The 25,802-nt window shown below is 42.5% G+C and overlaps 1 protein-coding gene across 7 annotated transcripts in view; it reads left to right on the top strand.

Moving 5' to 3' along the window:
- LOC140471286 (RNA-binding motif, single-stranded-interacting protein 2-like) overlaps positions 1-25,802 on the top strand; it is a 247,305-nt gene extending 221,503 nt beyond the window's left edge. For 2 of the 7 annotated variants that reach the window (XM_072567263.1, XM_072567264.1), the window contains exons 8-14: positions 3,037-3,083; positions 3,964-4,057; positions 5,509-5,559; positions 6,488-6,643; positions 12,085-12,165; positions 14,058-14,145; positions 16,442-25,802. In XM_072567263.1, coding sequence (XP_072423364.1) covers positions 3,037-3,083; positions 3,964-4,057; positions 5,509-5,559; positions 6,488-6,643; positions 12,085-12,165; positions 14,058-14,138 — 510 coding nt within the window. In that variant the 3' untranslated portion in view covers positions 14,139-14,145; positions 16,442-25,802. Of the gene's footprint in view, positions 1-3,036; positions 3,084-3,963; positions 4,058-5,508; positions 5,560-6,487; positions 6,648-12,084; positions 12,166-14,057; positions 14,146-16,441 lie in introns of all 7 variants that reach the window. The other 5 variants (XM_072567265.1, XM_072567266.1, XM_072567269.1 and 2 more) reach the window with 5 other exon arrangements.

Here is a 25,802-nt window from a genome sequence, read left to right as displayed (position 1 = left end):
CTAGTGACCCTCACTACACTCCCTTTATGGCAAGGATATCCTTTCATAGGTAGGGAGACCCAAACTGCACATAATACTCTGGGTGTGGTCTCATCAAGGCTGTGTATAGATGCTGTAAGAAATTCCAAGTCTGAACTTAAGATACTCCTTAAAACCAAAACTTTGATCAAGCTGGTGGTTACCAAACTCATTACCTCACGTGGTTTGGGGTCAGATTTTGTTTAGTAATACTCCTGTGAAGCATCTTGGGACGTTTTGTTAGACTTAACATAAGTTGTTGTGGTAATGCCATTGGGCTGGTAATCCAGAGGTCTTGGCTAATGCTCTGGGGTCATAGGTTCAAATCCCACCATTGCAGCTGGTGGAATTTAAATTCAATTAATTGATTACAGTGAATAATAAAAATGTGGAATTGACAGCTGCCCTCAGTGATGGTGACCATGACAACAACCATCGATTTTCATAAAAACACACCTAATTCACTAATGTCCTTTAGGGAAGGGAATCTGCCATCCTTATTCAGCCGGGCCCATGTGTGACTCCAGACCCACAGCAACATGGTTGATTCTTAACTGTCCTTTGAAGGTTGAGAAAACCTCTCAGTTCAAGGGGTAGCTAAGGATGGGTGACAAATGCTGGCCTTGCCAGCGATGCCCACTTCCCATGAAAGGATAAAGAATAACTTCACTATCTCCTCCAAATCACAGCATTACCCATGTGCTGAGCCACTGCCATTGGCTCCCAGTCCTCTTTAACAAACTTTTTAACTGTTCAATTTTCAAATCCCTCCATGGCCCGATGTCTGCCATCCTCCAGCTTCACAACCCTTCAAGATATCTGCCCTCATCTAATTCTGGATTCTTCAATCACACCCACTAATGGTGCCCATCTTTCAGCAACATGGACTCCCTGGATTTCCATTCCTAAACATCTTTGCCTCTCCATCTTTCCTCATTTAAGATGCTCCTTAAAACCTGCTAATCCATCCAAGCTTCAGGTCTTGTGCCCAATTGTCTCCTTCTGTGGCCCAGCATTGCATTTTGTTTGATATTTGCAGTTGCAAAGCACTTTGGGATATTTCACTCTGTTAAAAATGCTCTGCCAAGGCAAGTTGGTCTTTTTGTTTACCTGCCAAGATTCAAAATGCAAGGAGCTCTCATCAAGAGTCAAGGGAAAACTGGACTTTCTGGTGTAATACAAGGCTATGCAGAGCACAAAGCTCCTAGGCCGGGATATCCAGCAAGTGCTGACTTCGTTGCTATTTATTGAGGCACAGTGACCAGGTCTGAACAGACAGGGAAGGGGAAAAGTTGAGCCAGGGTTAGCAAACCCATAAAAGACAAACTATACAAGGGGGCTTATTTCCTGAGGGACAGAATCGAAAAGGAGCAAAGTTATGCTAAACCTGTATGAGCATTGGTCATCTACATTACTGTGCGCAGTTTTGGTCTCCATATTATAGAAAGGATATAGAGGCACTGGACAAGGAGCAGAGGAGATTTACAAGGACGTGTGGGCTTAAATACCATGAAGGGATTGACAGATTAGTTTGTTTTCTCTTGAACAAAACAACTGAGGGGTGATCTAATGGAGGTCTTTAAAATGAGGTCTTTTTTGTTCAATTGAACACAGAGAGAATGTTTCCCCTTGCGGGAAAGAGCAGAACCAGAGGTCATTAGTACAAGATCATCCCTAAAAAAATCCAACAGACAATTCAGAAGAGATGCCTTCGCCCAGAGAGCGGTGAGAATGTGGACCTCACTCCCACAGGGAGTGGTTAAAATGGATGCGACAGATAGGTTTAAGGGGAAGCAAAATGAGCAGATGAGGGAGAAGGGATAGAGAGTAATGGTGACAGATTTAAATGAGGAAAGATGGGAGGAGACTCAAGTGGAGTAAACACAGGAAGGATGTTCTCAATGACCGGCGAGTCCAGAACCAGGGAGTCTGACAGTCTAAGGATACAGAGCAGGTCATTTAGGACTGAGATGAGAAAAACTTTCTTCATTCAGAGAGTGGGGAGCCTGTGGAATTCTTTGCCACAGAAAGCAGGTGAGGACAAAATATTGAATGTTTTCAAAAAGGAGTTAGATATAGTTCTTAGGGCTAAAGGGGATGGGGGAGAAAGCAGGAACATGGGACTGAGTTGGATGATTAGCCATGATCATATTGAATGGCCTACTCCTTCTGTTTGCTATGTTTCAATGAGAATGAACACCAGCATGAACTGTTTGGGCCAAATGTTTCTGTGGGATCTATGGTGCACAAAATAATTAACTTGGACCACATGCACGTCAAGACATAATTTTTCCATAATCTGAGAGTTTGTGTTATATTTCCCCTTTAGTTGATGTCTTTGTGAAATATTCACAATGTTTGGAAGCAGTTGTGCAAATAGAGACCTCTTGGGACAAGTGGCTGAACTTAAGGGTGGAGACTGATTGGAAATTAGGATTTAGAAATGGAGATGTGGCTTTAAATATTCAGGAATTCAGATTAATTTCACTTGGAGATTAAGGACTATTTAGAAATCAAGTTGGCGCCGACAGTAAGATAGTTTATGGGGTGGCACGGTGGCTCAGTGGTTAGCACTGCAGCCTCACAGCACAAGGGACCCGGGTTCAATTCCAGCCTCGGGAGACTGTCTGTGTGGAGTTTGCACATTCTCCCCTTGTCTGCGGGAAGTTTTACTCCAGGTGATCCGGTTTCCTCCAACAGTCCAAAAATGTGCAGGTCAGGTGAATTGGCCATGCTAAATTGTCCATAGTTTTAGATGCATTAGTCAGAGGGAGATGGGTCTGGGTGGATTGCTCTTCGGAGGGTCAGTGTGGACTTGTTGGGCCGAAGGGCCTGTTTCCACACTGTAGGGAATCTAACCATAAGGCTTGTGGAAGGAGATTAAGTGAATGGGTAGAGTATGATGAGTTACTCTACATTTAGTCTGTGGAAGGTGCAGATGGGAATGAAAGGCCTGTTCTGAATCCAGATCTGGTTACTTACTGTTAATGAGAAGACATTGTTAATTTATTCCCTCAGGGCGCAATGACTCTTACGTATGACCCAACAACCGCTCTGCAAAATGAGTAAGTATCCTCGCCTTACTGTGATGGTTGCTCCCATTATAATTATCAGATTCTCTTTCCTTTTTCAGTGCCTTAAGCCTCTCACCACCTATTACCTTGGCTAAGAAAGTAGTGAAGCAACTGTCTGCTGCTTCTCATGATTGATGAATCCACCAAAAAAACTCAGGCCATCTGAGGCAATCATCTTACATTACAGTGTTGTGTCTGGAAGCTCCAAAGGAGAGATGATTTATTTTCTAAACTGCCAGGAGAAAAGGCTAATGATTTGTTGGCAGATCAAGTCTAAGGGCCAGGTGTTGCTGTGGAACACCTTCCTCTGGCTGAGATTTTGCCATGGACCACCCTTTTCTAATTGGCCGAAGCATTTCCATGGACCACCCTTTTCTCCTGTGGTGTAAGTTATTGTGATTGTTGGAAATCTGGCATTCTTGCATTACTCCTGATGAGAGCGAGACAAAAAGAAAAACTTGGACAACTTGTCTCTCATTTCAGCAATTGCTTTCTCCTCGATGTTTCCTTCTATCTTCTTCTGAGCGTGCTGACCTGCAGTTCCTGGCCAATTTATTATCTAGGCCTAAGAGTGACTTTCTATGATCTTTGCTGTAGTGAAACAAGGATTCCATAGGTCTCTGCTCCATTTTTCACATGGCCGGAGGATTTCCAGGTGTCTTTGGAAAGTAGGCCATAATCCCTTCCCATACCATGAAACAAGAGATGGTAAACATGCGAGTCACATAGTATGTATGGGGCAGGGTTTCCTGTGGTTTTGATGAAGCAGGATCAGAATGGAATGGGAAGAAAACAAGGAATCACAGGGGAACAACAAAATAAACATTTGGCTAACAATGACTGAGTGTCTCTCTGTCCTCTCTTGTTCTAGATTTTATTCTAGTCCATACAGTATTGCTCCAAACAGGATGATCGCACAGACATCTATCTCACCATACATCACCTCTCCCGTATCTTCATATCAGGTGAGTGTTTGTGGATTACCCATGACACAATGCATACTCTTAGTGTAGGCCTCAGACCTCAAGTGCAGGTTGGGTTGGCAAACATCCAGGATTGCTGCCGTGTCTTTCGGAAAACAGCTAGCATATCCAGGAGCAATACCGTAGATCATAAACAAAGATATTTTTAAAAAAGGAATCTATTTGAATATTTCGACTCGAGGTTTCATCAAAATTGGAGATTGAGAGGAACAAAAGTTGCTTGACTGTCAGTCAAGAATCATCCAACTCTCTCTGATTTTCAATTGCAGTGGAAGGTCTTCCATTGAAAGATGTTGAACCAGTGATAGCAGAGTGTGTGTGTGTGAGAGAGAGAGTGTGTATACGGGTGGGGGGGGGGGGGGGGTGATGGGCGGAGAGGTGATTGGCAGCAGGAGGTCTTGTGATGATACACCCAGGAATGTACCCAATCAGAGGTTGTGACCCGCGATACTAGTATGAATATGAGAATACATGGTGGACCTCATGTTTTGTTTTAAAGGTTTGTAGACTTTTTTAAAAGTTTAACTGTTTCATGGTCCACACAGAATCAGAGAATTGTTATGGTGTCAAATAGGCCATTCAGCCTGTTGTATCACCACTAGTTCTATCCCCTGGTGCCAATCTCCTGCCTTTTCCCCATTTCCCTGTACTCCATTTCTATCCCAATAACCATCCAATGCCCCTCTTGAATGCCTCAATGGAACCTGCCTCCCCCACATTCCCAGGCACTACATTCCAGACCCTAACTACTCGCTGGGGGAGAAAGGTTTTCCTCACCTCCCCCTCACTTCATCCCTTTCAATCTCCCTCTTGTTCCTGTTCCTTTTACAAGCAGCAACAGCTTTTCCCTTTTCCCTATCTACTCTGTCCAACCCACTCATGATTTTAAAAAAACCTTATCAGGTTTCCCTCTTAGCTGCCTCCTCTCCAAGGAGAACAGTCCCAATGTCTTCAATCTCTTCTCACTGAAGGCGGAGGGAGGGCAATATCGAAGCTCCAGTGGACAGCTGATGTTTTGGACCATATTTTAAACATCACTTCAGGTCATGATCACCTCTCAATCTGTACTTTCAAGTGCATTGCTAAGTTTTGGAAGACAATAAGCTCTCTGCAAGCTCTCTGTGCTCCTCCTATTCTGATCATCTGAGCATCTCTGATTTACATCAGTGGACGTACTGTTGGGGGCTGTGCCTTCAGCCGGTTGGGTCCTAAGTTCTGTATTATTCCCTCCTTGAACCACTCCACCTTCTACTTATCTCTCCTGAGTTAAGATTCTCCTTAAAACCTACCTCTTTGACCAAATTCCTGGCCACTTGACCCAGTATATCTTTTTGTAACTTGGTGTTCTATGTTGTGATGTTTTTCTGCATTGCAGATGCTATAAAATTTAAGTTATTGTTGTTGACTATTCTCTTGTTTCGTGTCACACGAAGGTCCATAGCCCATCCTGGATGCACCATCAGTCATACCTTATGCAGCCTATGGTAAGTTTTATTCTTTTTCCCTTTTCAATTGTATAAAATCAGATCTTGCAGAAGATGCTACCAAAGCTTTTCATTTCACACCTAACTTTCAAACAATCACAATTTATATTACAGGAGAAAAGGGTGCTACTTATGGTTTCCCGTTTGTTTCAATGTCTTGGCTGATCAATCTGCTGACCAACTGATCCCTAATGATCTTGCCACCCTTCTGGAGTTACAGCACTACCTGATCCTGTTCACTGTGGTAGCAACAAAGCATATTCTCACCCAACCTGAACTCACTTGCAGGCAATCAAGGATTCAAATCTTGGACACCCCCAACAGACCCCTAGTTCTCCAGCCCAGGTTTAATCTTCCTTTTTGAACTATGAACCAATCCCAGTCAGGAGAGTGAATGGCAAACCAATCCTTCACAACCCTTTAACCAGCACCAGGAAGTGCCCAGTTGTCAACTTGCTACCTTGTCCTTTGACTTACACAAAATACGAGTAGGAATTGGCCATTCAACCCTTTGAGCTTGCTCCACCATTCAATAAGATAGTGACTGATCTGATTTTAATCTCAACTCAATATTCCTGCATATCTACTGATAATCTTTCATCCCCATGGTCATCAAGAATCTATTGACCTACATCTTGAAAATATCGACCCCCCCCCAACCCACCTCCATTGTCTTCTGAGGCAGAATTCCAAAGTTGTACAACGCTCTGAGAAAATATTTTTCCTCATCTCTGTCTTCATTTGAAAACAGTGTCCCTTTTGGCTGGGCTTAGCCAGGTTGGGCAACCTCCCTGCCTTGTTCAGCCCTCGCTGTCAGCATCAGTTTCTGGCCACCTTTGGAATATGTTCCCAATGAGAGTCACTGCCTCCAGAAGATTGAATAAACTGAAAGCTCAGAATGGTTTGTGATGCTTGTTTTTTTTTGAAGGGAACAGTAATAACACCTACGATGGACCACACCATGTCTATCCAGCCCACGTCGATGATGGGGCCATTAACCCAACAGCTTAGTCATCTGTCCCTGGGCAGCACAGGAACGGTAAGTGCTGCCTACACTGGTAGTGCTCTGGGATCATGGGGAAAAGTAAGTGAGTACATAATTAACCTCAAGCAGTTTCTTCTTCATTGTAAATCAAGACCTCAGAAGATAAATACCTGCTAGCGAGTTTTGAGAGAATTTGTAGCTCAGGTTGAGGTTCTGGCTGAGCTGGAAAGTTGGTTTTCAGATGTTTCAGCACCATACTAGGTAACATCTTTAGTGAGTCTCTGGATGAAGCACTGGTGGTGTAGCCCGCTTTCTATTTATGTGTTTGGGTTTCCTTGGGTTGGTGATGTCATTTCCTATGGTAATGTCATTTCCTGTTCTTCTTCTTCAGGGGGTGTAAATGGGATCCAAGTCGATGTGTTTGTTGATAGAGTTCAGGTTGGAATGCCATGCTTCTAGGAATTCTTGTGCGTGTTTCTGTTTGGCTTGTCCTAGGATGGATGTGTTGTCCCAGTTGAAGTGGTGTTCTTCCAAATCTGTATGTAAGGATCCTAGTGAGAGAGGGTCATGTCATTTTGTGGCTAGTTAATGTTCATGTATTATGGTGGCTAGTTTTCTGCCTGTTTGTCCAATGTAGTGTTTGTTGCAGTCCTTGCACAGTATTTTGTAAATGAAATTAGTTTTGCTTGTTGTCTGTGTCGGGTCTTTCAAGTTCATTAGCTGCTGTTCTAGTGTGTTGGTGGATTTGTGGGCTGCCATGATGCCAAGGAGTCTGAGTAGTCTGGCAGTCATTTCCAACATGTCTTTTATGTAGGGGAGAGTGGCTAGAGTTCCTGGATGTATTTTGTCTGCTTGTTTGGGTTTGTTGCTGAGAAATCGGCAGAATATCAACTCGCCACAAAACAACATGACCCTCTCTCATTAGAATCGTTACATATGGATAAGGAAGGACACTACTTCGACTGGGACAACACATCCATCCTAGGACAAGCCAAACAGAGACATGCACGAGAATTCCTAGAAGCATGGCATTCCAACCGGAACTCTATCAACAAACACATTGACTTGGATCCCATTTACCACCCCCCTGAGAAAAAGAACAGGAAATGACATCACCAACTCAAGGAAACCAAAACGCATAAATGGAAAGTCGGCTACACCACCAGTGTTTCATCTGGAGGTTCACTGAAGATGTTACCTAGTATGGTGAGGAAACGTCTGAAAACCAACCTTCCAGCTCAGCAAGCAAACCTATATCCATAAATATCTGCAATGCCACTGACTTGGATGTTCTTGCTGAGAAAAAACATTTTTTTGTCTGTGCTCATCAGGACAGTTTGCAAGAATACCAGTTCACGGGCAGTACTAACATTTATACAGTATGAAAGGCAAGTGCTGATTGGTTGGCAAGTGGACTCTGACTGGTAGAGGCATTGCCATGGAGAATGCACCAATTAATGATGATTGGCAATGCTTTGTTTACATTTTAAACTAGACAGGTTGGCTTTAACCTATGCATGGAGTGGGGCCCTGAGAACTGAACCAGTGAACATGTTTATATTTATATTTTATTGAGTTGAAACAGGTGCAATGTGTGTATATATTCTTTCTATCTACTAGGAACAAGGCCCTGTGTATTAATATGCCTAGCTTCCTGGCGTCCTTGTAGTTCTAGCTATGGAGTGAGTGCAACGAAGAGTTTACCCGACTGATTCATGGGATGGCAGGGCTGATGTATGAAGAGAGACTGGATCGGTTAGGGCCAAATTCACCTGAGTTTAGAAGAATGTGAAGGGCTCTCACAGATTAGACAGGATAAATGCAAGAAGGACGTTCCCGATGTCCAGGGAGCCTTGAAGCAAGGTCACAGCCTAAGGATACCGGGTAGGCCATTTTGGACTGAGGTGAGAAGAAATGTGGGGACTGAGGAGCCTGTAGAATTCTCTACCACAGAAAGTGGTTGAAGCCAAAATGTTGAATGTTTTCAAGAAGTAGTTAGACATAGTTCTTAGGGCTAAAGGGAATCAAAGGTAGTGGAGAGAAAGCAGGAAGAGGGGACTGAGTTGGATGATCAGCCATGATCATATTGAATGGCAGAGTGGGTTTGAAGGGCTGAATAACCTGTTCCTGCTTCTATTTTCCATGTTTCTATGTTTGAGTACAGACAGGTGCATCTCACACATACACATAAGTGCATACCCAACCTGCTCACCAATCAGAGTCAACCTTAAAATTTAAACAAAGCCCTGTGGTTAACTGTCAATCGTCATTCATTGGTGCATTCTCCATCGCAATGCAACTAGCAATCAGAGTCCATTCACCAACCAATCAACACTCTCCTCCTGTGCATTATAAATTTTCCCATTGAAGTCTTGTGAAGTGTCCAGATGAATGCAAAGCTTCGATAAAATGTGTCTTTTTTTTCATCAATACTCCAGGTCTGTACTACCAAAGAATGGCTTGGAAAGTCTCAGGTTCAACCTGGAATCTGTGTGAGCTGGTTTAAAACATGGCTGCTACAATTGAACAGGGCCTCTAAGATGGTGCAAGGAGGGAGAGTTGGGAGGAAGGTGTTGAAACCAGCATGCAGAATCTGCTGGACAGTGTCTGTGAGAATGGGGCTGGCCAGGGAAGATTAGACCACCGGTGGCTGACTGGATTCTTAACCAGGAGTGGGAAGTCCAAACAGTTATTTACTTTCATTGGCACAGAGGCTAATTGTAGCAGCCACCATGATGGCAATGAGCGACCTCAGCACAGAACAGGCATTGAACCTGCGATCTTCTTTGGCTTATCTACATGGCTCAGTCGCACACTTGTCTGGCTGAACCTCTGGGAATTGGTGGGGTGCTTGTAGTTTGTTTTCCTTCAAAGAAAGGAAAAGACCACAGTCAGCCCACAACCTGAAGTGTTAACTTGGCGTCCTTGCTTATGTTCTTACATCTAAGTGAAATGCTTGCGGGTTTTTGACCAAGTCAAAAGTTTGAGCGCATAATCCAGGACGAACATTCCCAGAGCAGTACTGAGGGAGTGCTGCCCTGTCAAGAGATGTGGTCTTTTGGATGAGCTGGTAAGCCAAGGCCTCATTGGTCTACTAAATCTCACAGCATCCTTGGAGATGCTCATTAAAACTGATCCCTTACGCAAAGTTATTCTAATATCTTTTCACCTGGCTCGGTGAATCATGGTGTGACATTTCATGAAGGGTGTTATATAAATGCAAGTTGTTATTGATGCCTGCACACCTTCCTGTGGTGAGCTTCTCCTCCAGGCAACAACAGTGAAGTCTGAATAAAGATCATGTGCACGTTTTGTAACCCGTGTTAGCCACATCCAGTGGCTACTTAGTTTAGCATCTGTCATTGGGAAAATGTTAGAGTCTATTTTCAGGGATGTAATTGCAGTGCATTTAGTAATATATGATGTGATCAAGCAGAATTAGCATGGCCTCATGAAAGAGTGATCATGTCTGACAAACTTACTAGAATTCTTTGCGAAGGTAACAAGGTGAATCAGGTAACAAGGTAAATTTGGATTTTCACAAGGCTTTTGACAAAGTGACACACTTTAGGTTACTTATTAAGATAAGAGCCCATGGTGCTGGAAATAGAATATTAGCATGGATAGAGAATTGGCAGCTATCCATTAGATTGTAGAGAGTTGAGATAACAGGGGGTAATTTCAGGATGGCAACCTGTAACCAGTGGAGTGCCACAGGGATCAGTGCTGGGGCCACAGTTATTTACAAACTATATAAATGACTTGGATGAGGATGTGAATGCAGTATTGCTAAGTTTGCAGATGATTCAAAAATTGGTGGGAAGGGAAGTAGTGAGAATGACACAAAGAGTTTGCAGAGGGACATAAACATGTTAAGTGAGTGGGCAAGAGCTTAGGAAATGGAATATAATTTGGAAAAATGTGAGGTTATACACTTTGACAGGAAGAATAGAGGAGATGAATATTATTTAAATGGAGAAAGACTGAAGAAAGCTACAGAGCAGAGAAATTTGTCCATGAATTACAAAAAAGCTGGTATCCAAGTTCAGTGGGTAATAGGAGAAAGTGAGGACTGCAGCTGCTGAAGATCAGAGTCGAGAGTGTCGTGCTGGAAAAGCACTGCAGGTCAGGCAGCATCCGAGGAGTAGGAAAATTGACATTTCGGGCATAAGCCCTTCATCTGCCCTTCCTGATGAAGGACTTATGCCCGAAACATCGATTCTCCTGTTCCTCAGATGCTGCCTGACCTGCTGTGCATTTCCAGCACTACACTCTCAACTCAGTGGGTAATAGGGAAGGCAAATGGAATGTTGGCCTTTATTTCAAATGGAATGGAGTGTAAAAGTAGAAAGGTTTTGCTAAAACTATACAAGGCATTAGTTGGACCACAGCTGGAATACTGTGAAAAGCTCTGGGCCCCTTATCTAAGGAAAGATAGACTGATATTGGAGACGGTCCAGAGAAGGTTCACTCGACTGGTGCTAGGTACAGAGGGACTGTCTTATGAGGAGAGGTTGAGTAGGTTGGGCCTGTATTCATTGGAGTTGAGAAGAATGAGAGGAGACCTTATTAGAACATATAAAATTCTTATGTGACTTGGCAGGGGAGATATGGAGAGATTATCTTCCCTTGTGGGAGAGTCTCAGACCAGAGGGCATCATCTCAGAATAAGGGCTCGCGCATTTAAGACAGAGATGAGGACGAATTTTTTATCTCTGAGGGGAGTGAATCTGTAGAATTCTTTACCACAGAGGGCTGTCGAAGCTGCGTTATTATTCAAGGTTGAGATAGACAGACTTTTAATCAGGAAGGGAATCGAGAGTGTATGGGGGAAAAGGCAGGAAAGTGGAGTTGAGGATGATCAGATCAGTCATGATCTCATTGAATGGTGGGGCAGATTCGATGGGCTGAATGGCGTACTTTTGCTCCCATGTCTTTTGGTCTCATACATCCATTACAGCTGCCTTTGACCGAGACCAGTCAGTGTGAAGAGGCAGAAGGAGCAGGCATGTTGCTTATTGTGTCCCCTGCAGTGGTCTCTACCTCAAGTATTCTATGGGACACTGTTCAAAGCTAAGAAGTTACAACTGGTATAATACTTTACCCCCAACTGTACAATTTATTAATTTCTATCACTTCATTCTCGGTAACCAAAGCTATTTCCAAAATATAATTAGCACAGAACATGGTTTTGTAGGCATCAAATGAACAGAAAAGTTTAACATGTAATCTCACCTTACCTAGAAATATCAATTCCCTTTTCCTACCTACCAAAATTTCAAAGCAACTAATTGATTATGAAGCTTTTTAATGATTGTTCCTGCATAATATAACAAGGTGCCATCTCTATTTTGCCCATGTTTTTGTAAATGATGGTATATTGTTGAAAACACCATTTTCAGATTAAATAAGAGTTATTTTAATTTACCTTTAGGATCGCACTACTAATGAGGATTACAAATAACTGAGGTGTATCTATGAAGTCTCTCTGTAGCTTTCTTTTATCAAGTTGCTAAGAATTGTTCTGTATTTTTTCCCAGTACATGCCTGCCACCACAGCAATACAAGGGACATACATTCCTCAGTACAACCCAATGCCTCCCTCCAATGTATCTGTCGAGGTAAGTCCCTTGAAACCTGAGACTTGCTGACTGTTCTTGTAGCGTAGACTGCAGGAGGCCATTCATCCCAGCGTTGTCTGTCCTAGCTCTTTGCAGGAGCAATCCAATCTCATCCCACTGCCACACTCATTCCTGTTGTATGTTTCCCGGTTTCAGAGTTTTGTCCATTTTTTTTAAATATGCAGTGATCTCCATCTCAAGTATACCAACTAGGAAACTGGTTAACAGCGGATGAACTGGTTTCACCAAAATGGCTGAGAGACTTTCATCAAATCACTTGAGGCGGTTTGTGAAGCTGAGGCTCCACATAGTACCAGTGCAGCCAGTATACCAAGTCCTTACAGAAATAAAGGGAGCTTTCACTCTGTCCAGATAAATCTCTGTCCACAGCTGACAGAATTGCCCCCTGTTCACTTTCAAAATTCTTTTGATTTTTCAAGAATCTTCTATTAAATCTCCTCTTGGCTTCTTTTGCTCCAGTGGAAATAGTTTCAGGATTTGTAGTGTCTCCACATATCTGTTATTTCTCACCTTGGTGAATCTACACTGTTCACACTCTTAATGTTCTTTCCGTAATGAGGAATGAGCACGTGCTTTGTATCACTTTATCATTCTTTCTTTGTTCTTATCCTCTTTTTCTGAAATCCTGGCATTTTATCTACCTGCAGTCACATGTTCCAGGATTGTGGATTTGAGTCTTGAAAACTTTCTCAAGTTTGGCCTTTCCAAAATGTTTGACCTCACAAAACTCCATCTGTCACCAGCCTTCCCATTGCCCTAAGCAAGTCAGTCCTGGACAATGGGATTCTTTCCTCAAATTTAGTATTTCCCCTCTCAACATCAAGCATTTGAAGATTAGCTAGATTGACAGCCTGTTACAGTTCACTCTGGGAGTTGGGGTTGCTATGGCAACGTGCACTTTTACATGCATGTTCTAATCTGGAGCGATGGACAGTGATACAACTTCTTTCCATCACATGGCTGAACAGGAATCTCTCTTGCTCTTACTGTCCACTATTGGCCTATGTTGAAAAGATTTTCAACTTAACACACTTTTCTTGTGTATCAAGCCCTGGAGTGGGGCTTCAACTGGGAGCTTCTAGTTCAAGAAGTAGGGACACTATCCCACTGAGTCACAAGATCTCCTCAGCTTAACCTTAGCATAGTTCAAATACAAGAAGTACCTCCCTCCAACACTGGCCTAGTTTGAACCTTGAAAACAATTGTTTTTCTTTAGCATCTATCGACTTAGCATTTCTGGGCAATTTATGGCAGGTTAGTGGTGAATTCCAGATGGTTACACCAACTAGGAAACTGGTTAACAGCGGATGAACTGATTTCACCAATATGGCTGAGAGACTTTCGTCAAATCACTCAAGGCAATTTGTGAAGCTGAGGCTCCACATAGTACCAGTGCAGCCATTTTGAGATCCTCCTGATTGATTGAGCAACAAGCTTACCAACAGCCAGGATAAGTGGCCGCTGGCCATTTAAACCATCTCCTGGTTCTGTTATGTTGCTTATTATATTGCAGTGCCTGGCAATGGGTATCACATAGCCATTGGCAACACAGAACCGACTGGCATGAGCAGGTCCTGGACTAGGAGATGTAAATGGAGCTGTCGGGCAGAGCTGCTTCAACTTGGGGCTGCTTGTTAAGTACCCTGCTGCTGCGAATCACGTATAAAAAGCACTCTGCTATACTTTGGGTTCTCGGGATGTTAACTCAGTGTGTTTAGTGATACGAGTGCGCGAGGGTGGGACACCAGGCTTTTGAACTCTGACCAATCATTAGATTTCTCCATCATCCTCACCGTTCCTTTGCCAAGCCTTTACTGTAAACAACATGGGAAAGCTTGCTTGTGTGACAGCTTCATGTTTTCCCATTGCAGGAACCCAGTGGCCAGCAACAGCAGGTTGCTATGGAAACATCCTCTGAACATGCAACCTATTCCTACCAGCACAGCAAGTAAATCTGAGGTAGGAAGCTAATCCTCTCAGTACGACATTTCTGTTACACCTCTTCAAGTTGCTCCTTCCTCCCTGAAAGTTCTGTTCCTCATGTGAAACGTCCACCTGTCCCACATTCTCTCTAGACACCCATCTCTCGCTGATGCCACTCTTGATGCCATCTTCTGTGAACTACACACGGAGTCCTGTCTTCCATGTTTCTTTTTCTCCACTGCCAGGAGACAATGGTCTGTTGGCTAGCAACTTCCTGTGCATGTGACATTCCTCATGTCCCCACTCTTACTCAGGTATTGCTAGCCAAGAGGTAAGGAATGATGAGTACAAACCTCTGTTTGAGCGCCAACCTAGGACTCAAGCATCTGGCCACTTTTAGTTTTGATTGAACGGACGGGCAACAAGAACAGATCAAGGCTGGGACCCAGGAAGACTGGGAAATTAGATTAAAGAAGAAATAAAAACGGACTGGAGAGCAGGGAAAATGGGATCAGAGCTGGGCAGTTTGCAGTGTGAATAGGCTGCAACATAGCGTTAGAATGTGAATCTTACTGACCTGAGCATTTTGAAAATGCGCTTCTCTGGATTCCATCAAAATCCACCCCTAACATAAGGCGAACCACCACAAGTAACATCAAACCCCAAAACCACGCTGACAGGCAAGCAAGGCAGCCTTTAACAGGGAGAAACATACCTGGATATATACTTGTGTGTGTACATAGTGTTTTCTATGACTGCTGAATGCACCAAAGCACTTTTTGTAGTCACTGCAGGAAATACACCAACCATTTTGTGCACAGCAAGCTCCTGCAATCAGGAAAATGACAATGACCAGTTACTTCTTTTCTGGACTGATAATGAAGATAGAACTTTTGAGCAGGAAACCAGAGATAATGTCACCAGCACCCTTTCCCCATCTTTGAAATAGTGCCAAAGAATCTTTTACAATCCATCTGAGCAAGCAAATTTGGCATTGGTGTAATATCGCAAACAAGAGACAGTACCTCAAACAGTCCCTCAGTAAAGCCTTCCAACAGTGCCTCGGTACAGCCCTGGAGTGATACGCTGCATTTTTACACACAAGTCTTGAAGTAGGATTTGAACCTGCCATCTTGCAGTTCAGAATCAAGAGACCATCGCTGACACAAGTCCTAGACTGTTGTTTGTCATAGTCCAATACCTGAATAGAAAACGTCATTCTTAAAATGATTGATACTAAGAGTCCCTTGCATTGTACTGAAATCTTTCTTTAGATTAACTATTAGACTAACTCCCCAATAACAGGGGAGTCCAGAACTAGGGATCAGAGTCTAATGATACAGGATTGGCCATTTAGAACTGAGATGAGGAGAAATATTTTCATCTAAAAGGTGGTCGGCCTGTGGAATTCTCTGTCACAGAAAGTGACTGAGATGAAAATATTGAATGTTTCTAAGAAAGAGCTGGATATATTTCTTCAGGACTAAAGGATCAAAAGGTATGAGGAGAAAGCAGGAACAGGGGGACTGAGTTGGATGATCAGCCATGATAATGTTAACCCCTCTAAGGGCTGAATGGCCTACTCCTTCTCCTATCTACTATGTTTTTAACTAAAAGCAAATCTTAGAAGGGCGTAACAAGGGCCAGTGCATAATTACAGACACTCACTGCTGAGAGTTACACATGAATAGCATATGGGTGAATTACCAGTGGGTACTTGGCACCCGTGGAACTACAAACCAATATATAAGAAGAGGTTCATTAGTGTCAGGCTTGCAGTATTCCCTAGCAATTTATATCAGTCCTGGGCTCAAATCTCCTTTCAGGTAAGTCATAGAATCAATATCGATTTATCTGACGACTTGTGGGCTGTCTCCAGAAAATGTACATGACTGTGGAAGCTGCTGGATACATGTAAAAAAAAGATGCTTCATTGTCAATCTGATAGGAAATGGAAGCTGCCAACTGTACCTGGTCCAGGTTTACTTTATGTGGCCAAGGCTGAAGTAGCTTCACAGAGTCTTCAATTGTGAGGGAAATGGAGGATGGCTATATGCAGTGGCCCATCATCTTCATCTCCTCAAGGAAACGAGGGCTCAGAACATAGCGCGTAGACCACAAACAGGCCGTGACCAACCAGTGCCCTTTTAAGATGCATCATGCAACTACCCTGAGGGTTCATACGGTACTAGAAACAGGCAGAGAAAAAAAAACTGGAGGCAACATTGGGGTGAAGCCTTGCCAGTGTCAACCCCATCTCGAGAGAGAGAGCAACAAGCGATGCTGTGAGTTTGCACAGATCTGTTTTAAGTCTTGTTTTCTTTTCTTCCAGATGTGAGAGTGAGAAGATGAATGGATCAGCTCTCCTGAATCGGTGTGAACCTGAAACCAGACTGCTCTGGAGGGGGTGGGATGGGGGGGTGGGGGGTGGGGGGGGGCAAAAACAACGAGAAATTTTTGCACAAGATTTGGGGAAAAAATCACAAACGTTTTTCCTTTCATTTGTAAGACACTCAACAAAGGAAGAAAAAAACACAGCTATTTTGATAAACTTTCTACTTCAGTTAACCAGACATACCAAAATCGGTGGCAGAATCTGTGGAAAAGAGGTTTATTTTGATACGGAAAGAGAGCTTATTTTTTTGAAAGTGCAACTATAGCAAATCATTATTTAAGCATTCTGAAACTGCTCAGAGTGAGAGAGGAGAAGATTACACATCAAATGTCTTTTTAACCGTGATTAGTTTTTTTTTTGTTTTGTAAAATATCCAGGTTGATTTGAGTTCAAACCTTCACTAGGTGGAGTCCATGACCTTGTACAGTTACAACCTTAACAATGAATTGATTGTCTGTTGCTGCCATGACGATGATGTAGAGATTAGTGCGGTTTCAATTTTCTCCTTTTTAACATCCTCTGTGGGAACACTAACAGAAAAACAAACAGACAACTTCAAATTACAGTTTCTCTTCATCCGTGTTCTGACCTACACCTCCCCAAGAACCTTCCCTCCCGTTCCCACTTTACTTGGAAAAGGCTGTGGCATTGGTTGAGTTGAATTAGTTCCAGTCAATGGCCCATTTCATGTACAGCTTCAAGGATTGTTCCAAACAATCAAAATCAAAAAGTCATACAGCATGCAAGGAGACCTTTGACCCATCATCACTGTGCTGGCTTTTTGAAAGAGTGATTCAAATTCTCCGTATTTCCCTGCAAATATTTCCTTCATTCCTCTTTCGTAAGTTCTGATTGAATCTGCTTCTACCACTCTTTCGGGCAGTATGTGGACATATATAATAAAATTCTCCTTGTCTCCCTCCTTCACTTCAATACTGTAAATTAGTGCCTATGACTTTGAGAGAGCAATGCCAAACGTGGTAAAATAGGCCTACAGCTTGCACTTTCATTGATGCTTTTAGGATGAGGTTTATAAACCAGCATAATAATTTCAGAGCTGATCAGAGAAAGAACCTCTTAGAGTGATTTACCAGCCACAAGTGTTCATGATTCAGCTGCTGGGATCATTTTATAAACGTGACTATTATTTGTCATCATTGATTTTAAAGGGAGCTTGAGTGGCTTTGAGTCACATAGTTCTCCCAAAAGCACACCTTTGCTATGCTCCCATTAAAAGATTTTAAAAAACTTGTATAAAAAAGGAAAGCAAAGATAAAACAGCCTGCTTGATTAGCACCTAATCCACCATTTCCAACATCCACTCCCTCAATAGCAGCAGTTTGTACTATCTATAAGATGAATTGTGGAAATTCACCGAAGTTGCTTAGACAGCACCTTCCAAACCCACGACCACTTCCATCTAGAAGGACAAAGGCAGTAGATACATGGGAACACATGGGAATTCCCCTCCAAGTCACTCATTTTCCTGACTTGGAAATAAATCACCATTCCTACAGTGTTGCTGGGTCAAAATCCTGGAACTCCCTCCCGTTGTGGGTCTCCCTGCAGCACATGGACTGCAGAGGTTCAATAAGGCAGCTCACCCCCACCTTCTCAAGGGGCAATAAATGTTGGCCTAACCAGCAACACCCCCATCTTGTGAATGAATAAAAAAATGACATTTGCCATATAGAAAGAACCACATTTACTTGGAGTTAATGATATAAGTCTAGCACTAAAAACATGTACATGTACAATTCTCTAAAATGAACAGGGCTAGGTTTCTTTGTGTTGTGTGCGGAAAGAAGCTTTTTAAATGTGCAAGTAGCCCCAAGATCAAGACATTTGAGCTGACTGGGTATTGAAAAGGCCATCGAAATCCATGAGATCCTCTACCCAGGGTACATGGCTGAATATTTATCAGATCCTCCCTCTATCATCTCACAGGAAAACTGACAACTGCGCAATGATATCTCACTGGTCCCAATCCTCTTTTTCACCTGATTTTATTACCATACCCTGAATTGAAAGGTGCCAACTAAGCCTAAATCATTTTGCTATCTGTGTGAAAGCTCTGGCTGTGTGAGGAGAAATCTCTAATATTATGTGAATTTTATGTCATTTATTTGTGTCAGTTAAGACAACGAGGATGACATGGCGCTTTAGGAGAATCTAACAAAGTCCAGTTAGTTGAAAGGATTCCTCATTTGATTTTGAATGCCCCTGATCACTTTCTAAATGATGAACAAAGGGAGTCTAACTGAGAGATGGCTGACTGATTATGCAACAACTTTAATTCATTCATGTGCTGGCTTTGTTTCATTGTGAGATTTGCGAATCTCAGGCATTATTATGGTTATCCTCCAAGTGTGTAAAACAGCTCACTCATGCCCATAGTGAGCCCACCTCCAGTCCTGCCCAGTCAACACCCACTGACACTTACCCTCATGGGTAAATAAGTCAAGGATGCCATACACAAACCCCTATTGTCAGGACTCTCGGGTAAATGGGAGTGTGTGTGATAAGAATGGTCACAAGAGGGAGCACTTTCACTGTGTGGCCCTGTTCCAACTTGATGCATCCCACAGTTTCCAGAACAGTGAAGCTGATCAAAAACAGCTGCATTTTAAACTAGTTCAGATTTTTTTCATTCAAAGATGGCGGTTCTCTGGAGGGATTTTTGTTTTAATATGACATCTATTGAAAAACGTGCATCTTGGAAGCGTCTTTGTGTTGGATGTAGCCCATTTGTAACACTGCCCAGGTGTCAACTTGGCAGGTGGCAACTGTTGAAAGGTTGTGGGTTCAGGTCTCATTCCCATTAGAGCACAAGATAAGGGCTGAAGCTTCACAGCAGACTTAGAACTGAATGATAAAAATTTATTGCAACAGGAGGCCATTTGGCCTTACTCTGTGTGCATGTGCTGGATCTTTGTTGTCTTTCAGATGTTAACCCAAAATCCTGTCTGCTTCTTAAAGTGGACACAAAAAAATACCATGGCACTATTTGAAGTGCAAGGAATCTTAGACTATATGACATAGGAGTAGAAGTAGGCCATTCAGCCCATCAAGTCAGCTCTACCAATCAATGATGTCACTGCTGCTCTGATAATCTTCAACTCCACTTTCCTGCCTTTTCTCTATAACCGTTGATTTCCTTCCTGATTAAAAATTTGTTTCAGCCTTGAATCATCGATTGAAGATGTCCTAAGTTTAATCTCTCTCTCTATCCTATCATGTAGAACACTAAAATAGTGGTAAACTAGTTGATCTAAACATGGCCTTTACCTTACAATAACCTCTTGTAACGTGCTCACTGATTATCAGTTAGTTAATCCCATATCACTTGCTCTGAACACTCTCAACCTACCAACCAGGCAACAAAAAGCAATGGCATAACTCTCTTGTCTGATTTTACCCTCCATAATCCTTCCCTACTCCGTATGGCTAAGAATATGGAGCTGAATGAAGATTGAGACATCCATTTTTCCCCCATCTCCCTTCATCCTCAATGATCAGCATAGCCATCCTACCTATGTCTCCCTTCTGAAGCGATCAGTACCTGCATGACAATCAAGCTCAATAATCATGTTAAGACATAGAGCTGTCTCTTGAGTTTATTTACCAGTAAACAAAAGTGTGTTCAATGTTCAGAATGCTCAAGAAATTATGAGCATTTGAGCCCTCAGTAAAATTCTCTGAGCAGAAGGGAGCCATTCATAACACAGGCCTCGGAGTTCACTTGTGGCCTACATCTCCTCAGTAGGCCTTCTCCTCGAGTTATCAGTCAGTTTATAGTGAGATGTCACTGGGTTGCATACAAGTGAGGGGCTGAGGGAAACAATGAAGTCATTTTCAAATGTAAATAAAAAGTGAAGTAGGGACAGGAACTAATTGAATTGCTTCGCTCAGGAGGTGTATAAAATGATTGCTTGCCTGGACACTCAGACAGATCTGTGGCCTCTGACATAGAAATGAGGGCCTGACAGTGAAATCTGGGACAAATGTGTTCTTGGCTTGCTGAAATGAATACAGCTCCTAAAAAAAACAACCATTTAACTTTGTACTCCCTCACACACCCACACTTCCAAAGTCAACATCTTGGAGATTTGATAACTATTTCTGGAAGATGTGCACAAAAATATAGACATTTTTTAGCAATCATGGAAATTTGTGTAAAACCACACAAAAGAATACTGATGGAGAAACGGGTAACTTGAAGTTGTGTTCTGGATTATTTTCTTGGGTTTTTTTTTCTCTCTCTCTACTACTTGCTGCATTAAATGATTTTTTTGACCTAGATTTATTAGCTGGCTTTGAGATGCGAATATATTTACATGTGTGTGTTTTTTTAAAAAAAGCTGCTGCAATGCATTCAACTGTCTTTTAAAGCTTTGCGGAAAATTAGAGTGGGGAGGGTGGGCCATTAGAGATGGTGATTTCTTCACTGTTTTATCGCTGACTTTTGAAAACAAGAAATGAATTCAACTCTTAGTAGAAATGAGACAAAAAAATGTTTGCTTCAAAATGAAATGTTTCAACTGAACACTTTTATAGATTTTTTTTAAAAAAACAGATGTTTGGAGAGAGAGAGAGAGGCAGATGCAATTTCTTTTTAGTAAATCTAGATGCCACAGCTTGTTTTTTTTTAAATTTGTTGATAAGGGTATGCTTTGTCAATGTTACAGTTATGTTGAGTTCTATTTTGTGCTAAAGATAGTCTTTATTTGAATTTTTTTGTTACTGAGAGTGGACACATTTGTAAAGAGACTTTTTTTTTGTTTCCTTTAATTTGTAAAGTGAATGCTGTTCATTAGTGTCGGTTAAGGCATCAATTTTGGAAGAAAATGATGTTTGCCACGTCTTAAGTGCGGTAAGATATAAAACTCCAATCCATTCCCCCTCCCTATAACTACTGGTTGCTGTGTGGTATTCTGTGCTGGCTCAGAATGGGTTATCCCAGGAGTAGTGTGGGTTGGCCCAACTGAAGGAGGGTGGATTCGGGCTGGGGGGAGGATGGTTTTGAGATTTAGGCAACTGGGCAGGAACAAGGCCTGGGAAATGTCCTCAGCCAAAGGCTGAGTGTGTACAACAAGGGGTTCCTGGTAAGGAATGAAGAGTCAGTCTTAATCAACCTTACCCTGTAACACAGTTCAATTGGGACCGTCCAACTCAACTGGATCAGAGAGGAAAATTGAATGATTTAAAGCAAGTCTGCGCAGATCTATTCTCCCCGACTGCCTCAAATTTCAGTTGGGCCGAGCTCTTCATTTTGGATAAAGTTACAGTCTCAAGGTGGAATTTATCAGCTTTCAAGAAGGCTGAGGAAATGAAAACTCCACCCAATACAGAGCACTTCTCTTAGTGCTATCTGACCCGACTGAGGTTTCCATCGACATCCACTGAGCAGGCCAACATGTTCCTCTCCTCCTTCCAAAATGCACAGGCATGAACAAGGGGAAATGCCCTGTGCAATCTGACCTTCATCTCAGAATGGGGGAAGAGCTGTCCCTGTCATCCAGATAAAATGGCAGCATGAGAACCAGCATGGGACCCATTCACAGTGCTCACTTCTGAGGCAAAAGAGAGCCATGAGAAAGCACCATGGGTTGAAGTGCAGATGGAAATTCCTCCCAGCCCTTGTCCCTTTTTTCCCAGCACATAGTCCTTGGCCCTCCAAATTCTGCCTTTGAGTTGTTGCAAACAAATTTGTCTGAAATTGGTGCCTGTGCTGCCTAGTTCCTAGTTAGAGACAAGACAACTGACTGGGTACTGTCAGAGAGTTTTATTTACCAAAGAGTCTCAATCCATCCACCAGTCATTGAAGAAGCTTTATCTCCACTTTATCATGTTTGTTTTTGGACCTTACTGGACCAGCTTCACCTTGTGGTTCCTCTAGTTCCAGGTGCACCTTTTTGTACAGTATGCCTTGCTGCTGGTTTCTTATGGTTCATTATTGCAACCATGAAAGAATCTTTTCACTGTCCATGCAACCACCATCTCTCTCACTCACACACTCACTCACTCACTCACACACACCAAAATGTATTTTGAAACTATGAAATTACTGACTGCTATGTGTGTTTTTGGAGCTTTTCTTGAAGTGTGGGGCAATTGTAACCTGGCCCTGGCTCCTTGCTATTGAAAACCAGGGAGGGAACAGTCTCTGTAATACTCACTATCGAGTCCTTACTCTCAATCCTATAAATTTCAGATCCTACTCTACTTTAGAAGCAATATATCTGTGGTGAGTTCTGTGTATGACCAGTTATTGATCTCTGAGCACATAAATCAAGACTGACACTTCGGTGCAGTCCTTATAGGGGAGGAGGGGGTGCCTGTTATTGGTCAGCAACAAGCAAAATCACGCGTCCCTATTTTGGAAGGAGTCAGGAGCTCCCTCAGCAATTTACTGCCCTTTCCCTCAGCCAATGCCATGAAAAGAAAGCAAAGGTGGCTTTGCCAGTTGTCTCACTCAGCTGCTATTTGTGGGAACTTGCTGCGCACAAAAATGGCTGCCATGTTAAAATTGCACTCCCTGATCAGCAGTGTGCCATTTCATTGAGTTTCTGGAGCTGCATCCACCTTAGGAAGGCAGTCGTTGTCTTACGAAAATATTTTTTGTTAGCTGATAATTTTTGCTTCAGTGGAAGATAGTCGAAGATTCCAGGACTATTTTCACGTTGGTTTTCCCCATTCTTGGCCACACGACCAAAGCAATGTTGTTTTTTTTAATTTAGGGAACAGTCATTGTTAGGAACAGCTACAGCTGACCGACCCATCTACAGCCCATTCCCCCTCACCCTGTTCAACCCAAGACTCATGGCACTTCTTCCTTCTTTCATCAAATCCACAGCCTTTTAAAACTGGTTTAACCACATACCATCTCCTGATTTAGGCCATATTTCCTCTGTTCCCTCAGCCTCGGTGGTGTCCTACATGATTGTCTTTGACTTATATTTTCTTATTTAAGTGCTGTTATTGACTACAAACAGAGGATCAGTTTCCTCAACACCCCTCTCCAAAGTCATGGCTGTTCACGATCTCTGTTCTATTTCCAAATTACAGCATGCTGCACACATCACACGGGATAGGGACTGATCGAGATAAAGACAAAGACAAATTATAGATCTTTATATTACTAACCTAATTCTTCAAAATTGGCTTGGTTCCAATTATTTCATTCAATTATCTCAACTTTTCACTGAACTCAAACCTCCATCTTTTATTAATCAGATAATGTCACAAGTCCTTGGCTGTTTTGGGCCTACAACAGGCCATTACAGGCTCCCAAATCTGGGTGCTTTCATGAAATTGTTTCTTGATTTCACATTTCTCTAATTCTACTAGGAATTTCATAGTTTCAAAAGATTATCTGCTGCTGTTAAACCATACGAGAGACCGTAGTGTAGAGTCTGAGTTTGACTCCTCGCAACTGTCTCTACCCGATGACCACAGTGCAAATGTAACTGCTTTTTGCTTCCATGGTGTTAAGTTCCCCTCTCCACCACGCCCAAATGCATGCTTTAACAAGGTGACAGATACAAACTGCAGTAAAAATCAGCAAAGTAACAATTTGGTGGAAGTTTATTACCATTATCAGGTTCTAATGATCTTGTTGTACCTATGTGCTGCCAAATTGTTAGTAAATAGTGAGGGGACATTGAAATCGGGACTGGAGGATTCAACTGAGAAAACTGGGCCTGGCAAGGCCTTCCCTATCCAGCAGCCAGATTGGTTTAGGAGTTATGTTTCACACAAATGATGACACTGGCACAGTTTGATCAGAGTGAATGCCCTCTACCTCATTCACAAGGAGTGAATGTTGACCTCAGAAGGTGTCCCAAAGAAGGTTAACTTCTTGTCGAGGTATTCAGGTCCTCAAGAAGCCAAGGTGACAACTTGAAGCCAGGATGCCACATCCTCAATTTCCTTTAAACCTGGGACCTTAATGTTGATTTTCATGGCCCTCCTCACTTGTGCCCTTCCCAAAAGGGAATGTGCTTATAAGCCCTCATTCTCAAGAGCCAGAAGCTAACAAGTACATAAGACACACCTAAGAGTAAGTTTCTCAAGTTTTGCTCTGAAGTCTACCCTTCATCTGTTAGTCTCCTTTTCATCTGGCTAGGACCCTGCTGTGTGTTGGGATCACACCCCACTGCTACTTAGTGGCAAAACCCGGCTGGACTCACTCCTTTCTGAAAGTGAATGTTCAGTGAGACACATCTAGTTTCCATTGGCTTTCTCCACAGTTACTACTTAAGCCAATTTTGTCGATGGTGCACACTTGTTTCAATTACGATTCATCACAAAATAGTGGGAAGGAGTGTGGGGAGGGTGGGGCAGAAGGAGTGATTAATGCCAACAGTGCCAAGATTAATGCCAAGAGGAGTGCTGATGAGGGTGGGAGGGAGAGGAGCGTGGGAGAGTGAGTGAGTAAGTGTGAGGAATGAGTGTGAGTAAAGGTGAGGAATGAGTGTGAGTAAATGTGAGGAATGAGTGAGTAAAGGTGAGGAGAGTGATTGGAGGATATGGGTGTGTGAAGACAGTGAGCAGGGAGTATAGTGTAAAATTAGTCAATTAAATCATGCTTATTGGAATCTTGTCATCAAAATTTGGTTTGCAGATAAATCGGAGAAAATCCCCGAGGGCTGGGAATTTGAAATAAACATAGAAAATGGCTGGAAATGAAAGGCCAGAGACTATATTGAGTCTTGTCTTTCACCATTGAGTCTATATTTTCACATATAAAGCACGCATTCTAAGAGCACAGAAACTGTTTGAACTTTAAAACAAATCTACTCTTGCCAAACATGATCATAGCAGGAGTAGTTTGAAAAGATTGAGAGTTTACACACACACACACACATCCAGCATTTCCTTTTGAAAACATTCATGTGGAAGACATTGGAGGTTGTGCATTGATAGAAATAGCTCATTTTCCAATGAGACACAAACTCCGGTGTAACATTACCTTGGAAGCTACTGGTATCTTTGTGTGATGGTCACATCGCCTCCGAATGGAAGGCCTATTCTTACATTCTGCTTGTGGTAAAGCAATGTCACAAAGTTATACTGCTACACTGGGTTGTGGTGGGGTGCGTGGGGGACAGGGAAGAGAGGGGAAGCAAATGTTATTCCGTGAGGAACTTGTTAGAAATGTAAAGGATTCTCAGAATGATCGGCACATTCGGATAATGTGATGTACTGCCTTTGTTTTGAGAAAAAAACTGTATGGACTGAACAGAAATTCTATTAAATGGATTATTTTTTTGTCAACTTACAATGCTAACTTCAA

This window comes from Chiloscyllium punctatum, chromosome X (genome assembly GCF_047496795.1).
Source record: "Chiloscyllium punctatum isolate Juve2018m chromosome X, sChiPun1.3, whole genome shotgun sequence".
Lineage (NCBI taxonomy): Eukaryota > Metazoa > Chordata > Chondrichthyes > Orectolobiformes > Hemiscylliidae > Chiloscyllium > Chiloscyllium punctatum.
Note: the sequence above shows the minus strand (reverse complement) of the source record. Positions and strands in the feature narration are given on the sequence as shown.